Source organism: Rhinatrema bivittatum, chromosome 17 (genome assembly GCF_901001135.1).
Source record: "Rhinatrema bivittatum chromosome 17, aRhiBiv1.1, whole genome shotgun sequence".
Lineage (NCBI taxonomy): Eukaryota > Metazoa > Chordata > Amphibia > Gymnophiona > Rhinatrematidae > Rhinatrema > Rhinatrema bivittatum.
The window spans coordinates 7,580,234-7,594,571 of NC_042631.1; the positions used below are offsets into that span (position 1 = coordinate 7,580,234).

At 43.5% G+C, this 14,338-nt stretch overlaps 1 protein-coding gene across 5 annotated transcripts in view; it reads right to left on the reverse strand.

Annotated features, from left to right (window-relative positions):
- Positions 1-5,821: 5,821 nt before the first annotated feature.
- Positions 5,822-14,338, reverse strand: part of LOC115079432 (catalase-like) — a 46,317-nt gene continuing 37,800 nt past the window's right edge. For all 5 annotated transcript variants that reach the window (XM_029583027.1, XM_029583025.1, XM_029583024.1 and 2 more), the window contains exons 11-14: positions 10,602-10,732; positions 9,203-9,310; positions 8,936-9,022; positions 5,822-6,231 (exon numbers count right to left, since the gene is read on the reverse strand). In XM_029583027.1, coding sequence (XP_029438887.1) covers positions 6,187-6,231; positions 8,936-9,022; positions 9,203-9,310; positions 10,602-10,732 — 371 coding nt within the window. In that variant the 3' untranslated portion in view covers positions 5,822-6,186. The remainder of the gene's footprint in view (positions 6,232-8,935; positions 9,023-9,202; positions 9,311-10,601; positions 10,733-14,338) is intronic.

The window sequence follows — 14,338 nt, forward strand, 5'->3', positions numbered from 1 at the left end:
CTTTACTTTTGTTTTGAAAGTATGGTGTCTAAGTAGCTGTATTACAGAGGTCATTTAATTACACTGCTAAAGCCAGAGCTTACCCACATCGACCTCAGTGTCCAGAGAGTGAGGACGTGCCCCGCTCAACAATCCTACTGTATTTGTAATTTACTCCCATGATCTATGGCAGAGGATAAACCCTGCAGGTCTGATCTATTGTAGACTGGATTCTTCTTATAGGTACAAAACATAGCAAGGCATCTTGCGGGAAATTATAACCCTAAACTAAGAACAAATTCCAAATCTAAAATACAGTAACATTCCATGCATATACTACTGAATGTATTTGTACAAAATGTGAATTGAGAGAACCTATTTTTGGATATACTGTATTGTATGTATTTTTTAACCATGTACTATTTGTAAGTTGGATAGATAAACATATTTAACTTCAAGAAGTTTTCTGGAATTTGCAGTCTGGGGGTGAACAGCAGTGCCATTGTTTCTTTAAAGTTCATTAATTTACTTGGGTGTTCTGCACTCTGGACCTCAATAGGGGACCGCCTGATCCGATCACCTGCAGAGACATATTTTTCCCAATTGATCCAAAATTATGGGAAGCATATTTGGCATAGTGGTAACAGCTTTGTTCCTATCACTTTTATTCCCCTCCTATAAGCTAGGTAGGATAAGTAATGTCTGCCTACTGGACTTTGAATTTAGGCCTAATGGCTTCTTTGAAAGCAAAGCATTGACCATCACATGCATTGGCAGAGGTTGGCGCCCCTGTAGCTTCACGTAGCACAATCACCAGTGACAAATGAAAGAGTATTCAATACAGCAAATAAAGACAAGATTTCAGGTAACTGCAACTTATTTTATTCTGTATAATAAAGACCTGCCAGAAATGTATTAGGAAAAACAATTTGTTTCTGCCACATCCTCCCAACAGTATTTCTCACAGTAACATAGTAGAGGGTGACAGATAAAGATCACCTGAGCCATCCATTCTGCCCAATTATACCTGCCTAACAAGAAAGAATAATTTGCTCCAGTTCCACCCACCAGAGCAATCACTGTGCATACACAACATTCCTAGAAACTCATTTAAACGTGCTTGAGTCAGGCACAGAGCAGGTTCCAGAACTGAGGGAGGAGGCTTGAGTGTTTGCTCAGTCATATGAAGCTTTAGAGGGCCATAGATGGGAGAATACCAGCCAATGGGTAGAGAGTGGCTGTATGAGTGCATTACGCTTCCAAGAAGATGGGGGTAACCTGTCTAGAATGAAAATGGCTGCAACCTTAATAGCAATGGTATAGCTGTATCAGGTTTCCAAGAAGGATGGAGTAACCTGTACAGATCTATCCCCTGACATTTAGAAGCAGAAGGAGGCCAATGTTTCAGACAGCATCCTCACCAGTACTGGTGGCTGTGTGATTATAAAACTTGTAGGAAAAGTATGGGAGAAGGCCTGGGTGTTGGATTAAGTTCAGGACATGTAGGAATCAAAGAAGGACAATAACAAGGTCTGGAGGAGCCTTCCTGCACAGTAACGCCCACATTTTAAAAGGCCCGAGCGTGTAAAAATCAGGGGTTATGCATGTGGCCGGGTATTAAGCGTGCCGCTCGTATTTTAGAACGGGCTCGGCCAAGCAAGTAACCCCCGATACGCGCTCATGCCGGGCCTGCTGAAAGGGGCGGGGAAGGGCGGGCCAGGATAGCACCATTAGATGAGGTCTTGGAGAAGCGAGCGCTGGCAGCCGGCCGGCACGTGGATATTACTTCTGCTGCGTAAGAGCAGTAAGTACAAAAATAAAAAAAGATGGGGATAGGTAGGCTTAGTTTAGGGGTCAGGGAGGGGAAGAGGGAGGAAGGATAGGGTTAGGGGTAAGGAAGTTCCCTCCCAGTCCGCTCCTTTATTGGGAGGAGACCACCTGCCCACACATGCGTGCGTGGAATATTAAAATCCAGAACGTATTTTATAACATGCGCGCCTTTTAAAATCAACCCCCTAAGTATAACAGATCAACACTTCGAAGCAGCGACTATGCAAATGCTCTCAAGAATCACACAAGCCACCCATCAAAAACCAAAAACAGAGACAAAGTCCACACAACAGCAAATGCATTTTAAAAACCATCGTAACTTATGCTTTGTCTTCTGAGAGCAATACAAGCTCCATCCTTCCTTATATCACCCGACTTCCAGAGTTCCAGACCGGCATTCACACCTATTACAGACCAGCACTTCTAAGCAGGATCAAGCAGATACCTTTCTACTCACAGTTTACTTTAAGACTATTTATTGAAAAAGAATCTGAACATGCGTTTGACATACAGGACACTGAGGCGTGCCAAACAATCAACAAAACACAGTCAACTGTTCGAATAGTTTTTCAAAATTTCTCCTTCCCCCCCCCCAAGCCAGATAAATCATTTATAAATCATTTTTATGATTCCATCTATTTATAATAATTACTGGATTATTTTTTTCATTACAGCAACATTAATGTGTAGTTTATCGGATGTCCTATGGTGGAGAATATTTGTCCTTCTGAGCAGGAGAGTCACGCTCCCATTGGTGCTCCGGCTGTCAATTACCCAAATGTAGCCAATCAGGATGCACCAAACAGAGACGCTCCCTGAGCAGTACAAACATCATGGAGGTCATGTTTTCTTTTTAACTGCCCAGAGAAACTTAAAGTCAGTCACCAGTTTTCAAAGAAAAAGCGTCTGCCCTTCTGAGTTAGGCTGCTTAACGTTTTTGAATATGGACTTCAAGGTGTGCAAGTACTTTTGTACCTGAGTACCTCGTGGCTAATTTTCAAAGGGGAAACTATGCAGGCATATTCCCTTTGGATAATGGCGGATACAAAAGCGCCTGCAATGTTTGTGGTTTGGGTGTGTGTAGGTTTGAAAATTATTATTAGCGCGTACAAGATGCATGCAGCATTGTACAGTGACACATAAAGGACAAGCTCTACTCCTTGGAGCTTACGACGAAGACTCATAGTAAAAAGAAAAATGATAGGAGGCTTTAGTATGACAGTGAGGCCATGACTGAAAAAGTTTAAGGGAAGTGGTATTAAAGTGAGGAGGGGCAGCTTTTAAGAGAGTATCATCAGAGGACTCAGGTACCCGAGCAGGAAGCGTTAAAAGCTGCTTCAAAGAGGTGCATCTTCAGGATGGATTTTAATCTGGCCAGAGAGGGAGCCTGGTGTATGTGAGTGTGTGAAGGCTAGGCCAGGTGGCAGGCACGGAGATGAGATCTGGCGATAGGGGAGAAGGGTGTAGATAAGAGCCGCTCACTCAACAAGCGAAGTTTGGAAAGAGGGATGCATGGGGAGAGGTCCCGAGGAGCTGCGGGGCAAGTGCACCTATAAGAAAGCTTAAGGAGCTGAAATTTTCTGTGGAAGTGAATGGGAAGCCGGTGTGGTAAGCTGAGAAGAAAGGGGGTGTTACGTGATCATAATGGTGCCTGCGGTAGGTTAGTTGGGTCATTGACCTGTGCACAGACAGAATGGAGAAAGACCATTCAGTGGTAGACTCGTGAAGAGCAGGTTGCGGGAGTCTACATGGAGGAAGAGGAGGGAAGGGTTCTGGCAGTTCACTCAGAGAGGAAGGGAAGGATTTTGGTGATGTTGTGGAGACATTTTCCCTTGGCAGGTTGGCCCTTTTTTGCTGCGGGTATATTTACCTGCTAAATGGGAGACAGCCTGAGTTCTACGTTAGGAAGAAATACAAGCAGGACAATGTCATCTTCTACTCAATCCTTCTCCTTATTTCCCGAGACTTTCCCTGTTTCTTGAAAATCTGTAAACAGTCTTCGCAGATTGTGACATCTTTTTAAGGGACCAGCATCTGTGCTTTCAAGACCACAGAGATGACGAGAGATATGTTGTCGTTTTTTTTTTTATTTTGTGTGGTTTCCCATCCAAAATGACTCAAAACAACAATTTGTCATTTTGTTTCATTTCTTTCATTTTAGCATGTGCTAAAACAATTTAGTGCATGTTAAAAATACAGAAACAAAACAGAAAAATAATAAACTAAAAGAAAACCCAAAGAAAATGAAAGTTCCTCTCACGCACACCCATACAGATGACATCTGAAGGAGGTCTCTGAAGCTCAGGAGTGACAATCTCTTTCTTTATTCTTCATTTGCAAGGTCTCACAACATATGAAGACCCGAGTTTTCTCGAGGGCCAACACAGTCTCTAGAGTTGCTCTACATTTCCTTTTTGAATTTAGTTCTTCTGAAAGGTGCTGGACCCATATTGGACAGTTAGCATCGATGCAAACTCCTCACCTCACCCTACATCCCTGGCAATGTGCCTCAGCCTCGCTCCGAAGGGACCTTCTCTAGAGGGGATCTCAGTCTCCATACCCCGAGATCCCCCCATTCCACCTAGGTGTCATATCCCCTTCAACTAGAAAGGACTCAGTCATTGCTAACCGGAGACGGATTGGTGAGAGGATTTGTACACAGATTCTTCTAATAAGCATCTTAATGCTTCCATAACTAAATGAAAGCACTTAAGAAAAATAGAAGTATAACCTATAGTGATGTGATTGCCAACCTCTATAATAAGGGTTTTGTGCTAGATTTGCTTCTCCCCGTGAATTCAAATTTACAATCAGCACCGTGACACAGGCTCAAAGCAACTAAAAGAGATAAAACTCATATCGGATCATCATTATTTATTTATTTGTTGCTTTGGGTTTTTTGTATACCGACATTCGGTCATATCCGTCACATCGGTTCACATACAACAAAAAAGATAAACAGTTACAATGTGAAGAATATAAAAATAATTGTGTTACATAGAATAATAGAGAGAATTATAGTGGAGAGGAAAAATGAAAAAGCATAAGTAGCGTAAAAATTAAAGTAGCGTAAAAATTAATATATAATTATAATAACTATATTGGAAAAGCTTATAGGAAGCAAGTTTCATCTTTTCCACAGAAGACAGTGAATTTCAAATAAAAGTCATGTTCTTAATGTATATTATTAATTTTAGCACATTAATATTTTTAAAAAAGCAAATTATATTCTGGTGCTGATGATTACAAATGTATTATTATTACTAGTACTAATCAATTATATAGGAGTACAATGTGTATGCAGCACTGAACTTGTACGCAATTTAGTCAAGATAGACAGACAAAACATATGCATTTTGGGAGAATCAGAATCAAGAATTAAAGTCTCATGTGGGTTAAGAGGTGAAGTTTAATGGAAGACGGGCCATTTTAGCAAATTGGATAAAGCTATAAGAATTGGTTAATAGCCCTACTATCTACATAAGAAAAATAGGAACTGGGGTGGGTGGGTGAGGGTTGAGTGGAAGGGAACATATTTCAAAAACTCCCACTCTTAACAGTGAATCATATAAAAACTTTTAATATAGCCCCAATCTTTTATCACAAATACCTTAGCACCCTGGAAAATGTACCTTACTGTATGCATATTGGGGTAGATTTTAAAAGGTGCTCGCGGAAGTAGATTTGTTTGTGCAACCCTGCACGAACAAATCTCCTGATTTTATAACATGCGTTCGCAAGCCCCAGGACTTGTGCAAGGCTGCGCAAAATCGGCAGTCTGTGTGCACCAAGCCGCGCAGCCGTCCTCTGTTCCCTCTGCCTCCCCACACCTTCCCCTCCCTTCCCCTATCTAACCACCCCCCAGCCCTACCTAAATCCCCCCTATCTTTGTTGGACAAGTTATGCCTGCCCAAGGCAGGCGTAACTTGCGCGCGCCGGCTTGCCATCCCCCAGCACAGACCGCAGTGCCGGAGGACTCGGGACCGCCCCAACCCTCCCCTGACCCCCCAGACACGCCCCCTGACACACCCCCAGACTGCCAACATGCCCCAGGACACGCCCACTTCCCAACCCTTTTACGAAGCCCCAGGACTTACGCGCGTCCCGGGGCTTGCGCACGCCGCCGAGCCTATGCAAGATAGGTTCGGCACGTGCAGGGGGTGGAAGGGGCAGATTTTCAGGGGTTACACGCGTATCTTACGCGCGTAACCCTTTGAAAATCTGCCCCATTTAACAGTCTGCATTACAGACTGTGGAATGTAATAGTTGACTTCTGTTTACAGTGGTAACTATTGGCCACATCTGATGGCTTATTTGATGGTAACAGCTGGCACAGTCATCTTGAAGCAAAGGTTCCCAGTGGTGCTCTTTCTTCTACTAGGTCTTTAGGCAGATGCGTGGTGTAAATGTTCTAAACACATCCTTTAAAAGAAAGAAAAAGATTTGATGTCTTCAGAAGCCTCACTGTGCATGTAATAAATCCTACCAAAAAAGGAGCACTAAATTGAAAGGTGCCAGCAACCCAACAAAGTAAAATTCTAAAGGGGTTAAAACAAACCATGCTGTTTGCATAGCTCCAATGAAACTCAACATAACAACACATGGTTACATTCCCCCCCCCCCTCCAAAAAAAAAGTGTGTATACACATTTCAAAATGCAATTTTTATGAATTAACAAAATGCCTTTGGATCATGAGACATCATGTAAGTTTCTTCCCATCCCCTTATGTGCATCAGCCTGAAAAAAATCACAGGAGGGAAGCAAGAGATGAATGGAAAAAAATCTAATATTTGAAAAATTAGAATGCCAGCAATAATTTAATAAATTCCTGCTGTGTCTATGCATATTCTTGGGTCACAAATCTCCATGAGAACAACATAGTAACTGGACATTAAGAGTTAAACAATCAGTTTCTATGCCGTTTGGCAAACTTCGGGGTCATTTTAAACTGCAAGCGTTTGCAGCAATAATGATAGCAAAACAACACGAGTAGTTTTGCATTTTTTATTACCTAAGGAAAAACATTACACACAGAGATTTGTGTTTGGGTCAAAAACAGCGCATGTAGTTTTGTATAATCAAAGCTCCGTGAGCTGTTCTGATCTCCAGCTCCTCTCTGCCCCTGGGACCACCTCTCCAGTCTGCTGATAAAAGACATGATTACATCTACACACAGACTGTTTGGGTCAAAACCAAAATCCTGATTCCAGTGGAGACAATTCTGTTTTACCTGCAGAAAGGATTTTCTTTATTGGCCTTGAAATGTTCACAATTCCATATTATGAGGCCAATTTTCAGACATCGAGGGAGCTTGCAGGCCTATGGGTCCTTTGCACTGGAAGGCCGGCAAGTGGATATTGAAAGGGAGACTTCCCATAGAGTTTTCCTCTGAAAATCCCACAGCAGCTGCCGCTTTCAAAATGAAATCCCCCCATGTCCTTGAGCCAGCCCACCCTAACCCTTGGGCAGCTTATTTATTTAAAATGTATTTATTTTAAAATATTGGTTGATCATTTTACAGACTTCAATATTTGCACTGCGCCATCCTTTTCCCCTGGATAAGGAAGGGTAGCTTTAAAGGGACTTCCTGCTTTGGAGCAAAGTACCTGATTTTCAAATAATACTTGTAGACCTTTGTATCTGGTTTTTTTTTGTGTGTGTGTGTGGTAAAATTTCTTTGGAAAATAATGAGCATTGATTTGAAAATGCAATCTGCATGCACTATTTTCTAATCTCACGGAAAATACATCCTTGAGAATGCCTCTCCTGAATACAGCTAAAAATATGCATCGTGAAACAGTGTGTGCACTTTTATCGGCTTTTGGGTGGGGGCAATTTTTAAAACCAGCATTCTACCCAGGTAAATAGGATCCTTGCCTTTGAAAACTATGATATATCCATTAATCACCAGCTGCATTGACTACTGTAATACTCTATTCCATGGTATCCTATGGTGTAATCTTAACTGCCTCCAACTCCTACAAAGTACAACTGACCACACAAGGCCAATCTTAAGTCAAGATCCAGTTCAGAACTCTTTGCTCAGTCTTCACGTGTATGAACAACATGGCCCCCTGAGTATCTCTCGCAGCTGCTGTTTTCCTACACCCCTACAAGGGAACTTCGATATTACCAAATAGCTTTCCAATCATCTCCTCCACTGGCGTTTGCCTGGTTAATTTACACATTACTTCGTGCATTCAGCTACTGTGCCTCAAAATTTTGGAACATGGTACCACTATCCCTATGTCTAGAGACATCCTAGCTCATGTTCAGGAAAAAAGTCAAGGATGGTTATCCAGCCCAGCTTTTCACCAGATAGCGACAGAGCCTCCCTTCTATCAGAGGCTACCTGGACTCGATCATAATCCCCCGCCTGGCTAACTTTCAATATTAACTGCTTTGAATCAAGTTTACTTGGGGAATAGCCACTGCTATTAATTTGCATCAGTAGCATGGGATCTTCTTGGTGTTTGGGTAATTGCCAGGTTCCTATGGCCTGGTTTGGCCACTGTTGGAAACAGGATGCTGGGCTTGATGGACCCTTAGTCCGACCCAGCATGGCAATTTCTTATGTTCTTAACTTTCGCTATTCTGCCTCTGTAATCTTCCTGGTAAACTTATGGTTGTTATTAAATCTTCTGCTTATCTAAGATGACCAATTAAAAACCCCTTACTATAAATGCCCCACCTTCCTTTTTGTCCCAATAATACTGCAAACTGTGACACAAATGTAATTTGATTGTAATCTTCCTTGAGACTAGCTTGGAAAAGGCAGAATATCAAATGTCCTATGGCAGTAAAGCCGAACCTTTATCACCAACTCAAAAACAACTCTCCTATCTGTCATATGCAGGATTTCCCCCAACAGAATGTAGATGACACATCACACAAACTACAAACAGCAATCAACTGGACAACAAAATGACATTAAAATTAGAAGTACAACAAAAGCAAATCAATTTTTACTGGAAGATATTAATGTTATTGTACAATCTTATCTTACCGGACATGAAGTTTGAGAAGAGGAGCCATTGATGCATCAGAGTATCAAAGAAACACACCAGACATCCAAAGGGAAGATGTACATGGGACCACCAGTAAGGAACACTGTCATGCATTTACCTTTTTCTGAGTTTTAGCATTTAACTTATCTAGCAGGTTCTGGATACGAGCTCCGAAATCAGGGTCAACTTCTGTGAACATTTTCACCTAAACAGAAATTACAGACCTAGAATTTATTACTATTTCTTTACAACTTCATTGCATCCCACTTTTCCAGGCTGAAAAATATTCCCAAAGTCCATCCATAAGAAACTGCCCTTGCCCAGCCTGCCTCCTGCAGCTACAATACCACAAACAAACAACAGATGGCAGCAAAATGCCACTCACGGCTCTCTTCTGGATGAAGAGCTGAGCATCTTTCAGGTGGCCGGCAGTGTTCTCACACAGCCTCTTGCGTTCATCCTCTTTCAGTACCTTTTTATAGAAGTCCCGAACCTAAACATTCAAAATACAGAGAAATCAAACACTAGTTAAGGGTTGCCAGAAACTGCTAAGATAAGGCAGTCTTAGCTCATGTGCTTTAAGGAGCATTTAAACATTACCTTTTAATCAAAATCACCACCCATGCTCACCTAGGAGCGGAGTCTGATCACCTCTTGTGTGCAAGTTTTCATTGTGATGCTAAACAGGTATCACCCAGGTGAAATCGCCTGACTGAAGACAGACGGGACCTCCTCTAATGCGGTTAAAAGTAGGTGCCCTTTAGATCGGGGGGAGGAGAACAGCATGCAAGATTTGATTTGGTTTCCAAAGGCGCATCTGCTCTTTTGCCCCTTCTCCAGCAGGCACACAAGCAGAATGTGCAAGGCACGTGGATGCTTTTATCGTGAGCACTTTGCACACGCTCATTTTCAGAAAGAAACCACGTGCCTGGGTTCTTGCAGAAAATCTGCATAAAGTGCACGTTAAATGTGCCCACCTGGGGTGCATCTACACAGTCAGTTCCAAATTGCCCCCTTTAATATCATCAGAGTTTGTGCTTCTATGGAGAGAGGATTTGGGGGCTGACACACTAAGGCTTCTCCGATTTGGGGACTGCTTCATCCAGACCATTACCCAGAGACATGGAACGGGGATATCAATCCATTCTTTTCCACACAATAAAGACTAAGGAAGAAATCCAGGGGCTCCCTGCATCTCTCCTACTGTTTTTCAGACCCCTTGTCCCGCACAGGGTTGCGTAGGCTGCAGGGCTGAAACCTGTTTTGTTAGCATAGTTTCAGAGTCTCCCAGACTGGCAGGAAACCAGCTGCCTGGTGTCATGAGCAGACAGGCTCCTTACAGCTCACACCCCCCTGGTTACATCAAATCATTTATTAACAGCGGTAGGTGCAAAGAGGAAGCCCGTCTGCTCCAGGATTTGTGCTCTCCAGGCTTTTCCATCTCCCACCGGAGTCCATTTTCTGTATTAATTCATTTCTCTAGGCACAAGCTCTAATAACAAAATATGACCCGACTGCCTGGTTATTAAATATCAGTGCATGAGAAAATGGAAATGGCATTCCTTGGGCCAAAGAATACATCAGAGACATGCATCTGTGGTCCTCTGAAAGAGGGTGGAGAGTGGAAGGGGGAGGGAGTGAGGGAGGGATGGAGGTCACAGGAATGAATGTTTCTCCAAAGCACCCCCGGACCCTGAGTCCTGGACCTTCAGGCACTAAAGTCGCATGTGGCGGGCTCCATGAGATAAGTTCAAAGGGCATTTGGCTCCGCCCCTCCCTTTTACCTGGCTGATATTGTCCTCATTGTCTGTGGAATAGCGATCCACGTCTCCATGCGCTCTAATGCGCAGTTCTTTACACTGAGGCACAGCCTCAGGGGATTCAAAGCTGTTCGGGTAATAATTTGGGGCACAACCTTAAATGAGAAGAACAAAGACAGTAGTTTAAAACCTTTGGGAAGTGGGGATGGATCATTCCGTGTACTGTCACACAATACAATATTCAGACTTTGGGAAGTGGGGATGGATCATTCCATGCACTGTCACACAATACAATATTCAGACTTTGGGAAGTGGGGATGGATCATTCCGTGCACTGTCACACAATACAATATTCAGACTTTGGGAAGTGGGGATGGATCATTCCGTGTACTGTCACACAATACAATATTCAGACTTTGGGAAGTGGGGATGGATCATTCCGTGTATTGTCACACAATACAATATTCAGACTTTGGGAAGTGGGGATGGATCATTCCGTGTACTGTCACACAATACAATATTCAGACTTTGGGAAGTGGGGATGGATCATTCCGTGTACTGTCACACAATACAATATTCAAACTTTGGGAAGTGGGGATGGATCATTCCGTGCACTGTCACACAATACAATATTCAGACTTTGGGAAGTGGGGATGGATCATTCCGTGTACTGTCACACAATACAATATTCAGACTTTGAGAAGTGGGGATGGATCATTCCGTGTACTGTCACACAATACAATATTCAGACTTTGGGAAGTGGGGATGGCTCATTCCGTGTACTGTCACACAATACAATATTTAGACTTTGGGAAGTGGGGAGGGATCATTCCGTGCACTGTCACACAATACAATATTTAGACTTTGGGAAGTGGGGATGGATCATTCCGTGCACTGTCACACAATACAATATTTAGACTTTGGGAAGTGGGGATGGATCATTCCGTGCACTGTCACACAATACAATATTCAGACTTTGGGAAGTGGGGATGGATCATTCCGTGCACTGTCACACAATACAATATTCAGACTTTGGGAAGTGGGGATGCATCATTCCGTGCACTGTCACACAATACAATATTCAGACTTTGGGAAGTGGGGACGGATCATTCCGTGCACTGTCACACAATACAATATTCAGACTTTGGGAAGTGAGGACGGATCATTCCGTGCACTGTCACACAATATAATATTCAGACTTTGGGAAGTGGGGATGGATCATTCCATGTACTGTCACACAATACAATATTCAGACTTTGGGAAGTGGGGATGGATCATTCCGTGCACTGTCACACAATACAATATTCAGACTTTGGGAAGTGGGGATGGATCATTCCGTGCACTGTCACACAATACAATATTCAGACTTTGGGAAGTGGGGATGGATCATTCCGTGCACTGTCACACAATACAATATTCAGACTTTTTTTGGAAGAGTGTGCTTTTTCTTCTTTTGGATTCAATGATCTGCTGAAAAGGAGATGAGAATAACCCAAAAGGAAAATCCTCAAAGTGGAAGGGAGTAAAACAAAAGGGGATCCCTCTGCAAGCCTACACGGGCTTCCCTGCCTCTCCAGCTTCCCATTCGGGAAAGACGATCACAAGAAAGGTTCACATTCGCGCTTCTGCATGAATGCTTTATCCATGATCCAATGCAGAAAACGTGAAGACGGAGGCTACATCGGTGAAAAAAAGCCAAACGTCAAGGACTAAGGCTCAATCAGCGCCATTTTGAAAGCAAACCCAGCAGAACAGGAGCGACTGGGGATCACCCCAACCTCATCTTGATGACTGGAAGCCCTTGGATGGGGGAGTGGGGAGCTGTAGAAGGGGGGAGATGTTTTACTTCCAAAACAAAAGGAAATGGAAAAAAAACAACCCCACAAAATCTAGGTGGGATCTTTTTCATTTTGTTTTCTAATGAAACAAAAGGAGGGGTTTTTTTGTTCCATTTTTCCTTTCATGAGAAAATTAACACACATCCCTAATTTTCGTCCTCCACAAGCTGTGATTCCCAAGCCAGTGGGGTTTTCAGGATATCTGTAAGGCATGTGCATGAGACTGGATCTCCATCGTGTGCAGATCTTTCTCTTGCACGTTTATTCTGGCTGTCGTAAAAAGAAGGCCGTTAGATGTGCCTTCTGCACAGGATCAGGAAACACTGCTTCAGAGGGCCAAAATGATTTGGGGTGAAGCAAGCTCCAAATGACTTTACGCAATTCATAAATGCATACAGGAAGACTTCAGGATTTATGTTACTGCGTGTGGTAACTCTGTTATAGTAATTTATTGCACTGTTGGAGTCAGGATGCTGGGCTTGATGGACCCTCGGTTTGACCCAGTAGGGCAACTGTTTATGTTCTTATGTTCCCAGCCCTTAACCAGTCTGGTTTAAGGATGGGCAAAATACATTTTCATGTACTAGATATACATCCCGGCCCCGAGACCAGAGCCATATTTAAATGAAACCCGGTGGGGCAGGAGCGACTGGGGATCACTCCTTCCCTTTTCACCCTAGGATGAGAGCAGAGGGAAGGGGCCGTTTCTCTTTGTTTTTTGTTTTGTTTTCAAATTTAATGTTTATTTCAGTTTGGCAAAGATTAAACAAACCAAATCCCGAAACCACACCCCCTTCCTTTAACCCCCCCCCCCCCCCCCCCGGAGAAACAAAAAAAAATAAATTAAAAAATGAGAACTAAACTGAAAATTTTGCCCCTGCACATCCCTAATGAACAGAGCCCATGAGCGAGGACCATCTAATTCCAACCTCCTTCTCCGTGAAGGACAGAGTAAGGCAACCAGTGCCCTGACCCTGTCAGGCAGTCTGAGTGTAAGGGCCCACTGTTCCCTTACAAAATAAACCATGCTCTAGATCAGAGATGGTACTGCCCTAGATCCATGTGCCCCTGCATTTTGGATTGTGCCAGTCAGAGTCTGAGGACTTCTACTGAGCTGCCTCTAGAGTGGAGAGGAGAGAGGAGGGTCTGCAGGGCTTCTGATAAGAAGGACAAGCTGCTTCTAGAGTGGAGAGGAGAGAGGAGGGTCTGCAGGGCTTCTGAGAAGAAGGACAAGCTGCCTTTAGAGTGGAGAGGAGAGAGGAGGGTCTGCAGGGCTTCTGAGAAGAAGGACAAGCTGCCTCTAGAGTGGAGAGGAGAGAGGAGGGTCTGCAGGGCTTCTGAGAAGAAGGACAAGCTGCTTTAAGGGTGGAGAGGAGAGAGGAGGGTCTGCAGGGCTTCTGAGAAGAAGGACAAGCTGCAAAACTTCACCTCCAGGGAGTTGCCTGTGAATGGAGACACTGAAGTGTTTTAAATACTTGTTTCATGAGGCTTGATAAATGAAGCCCATGTTCTCTGGTTGCTTCACTCACACCATCTGCAAGCTGGCAAAGCGAGTCCATCTGTGAAAGATATCAGGGTATGGGATCTTTGGGAGGCTTTACTTCTTCCCAAAAATCCTGATCATCTAGCAGTGGTACTCAGCTGAGAACAAGGACCGGATCCCCGAGTGTTGCACAGGTGTCCAGATAACCCTATTACTGATGTGACATCTTGGGCTGGAGAAAGGTGGCAAGTGCGCAACGCAAGCAGAAAATTCCTGTACATGTACACTGCACCTGCACAGCCCTCCAGGGCTGAAACTGGGAACAATTCAGATATTGCTCAACCATCTGTAAGCAGTGACTTGTACTGAAGATTTCCTGTTTGTTGTTTTTGGATGGGGGATACAGAGACTGTGGTTTTGTTTGGAATTTGTGATCCCTC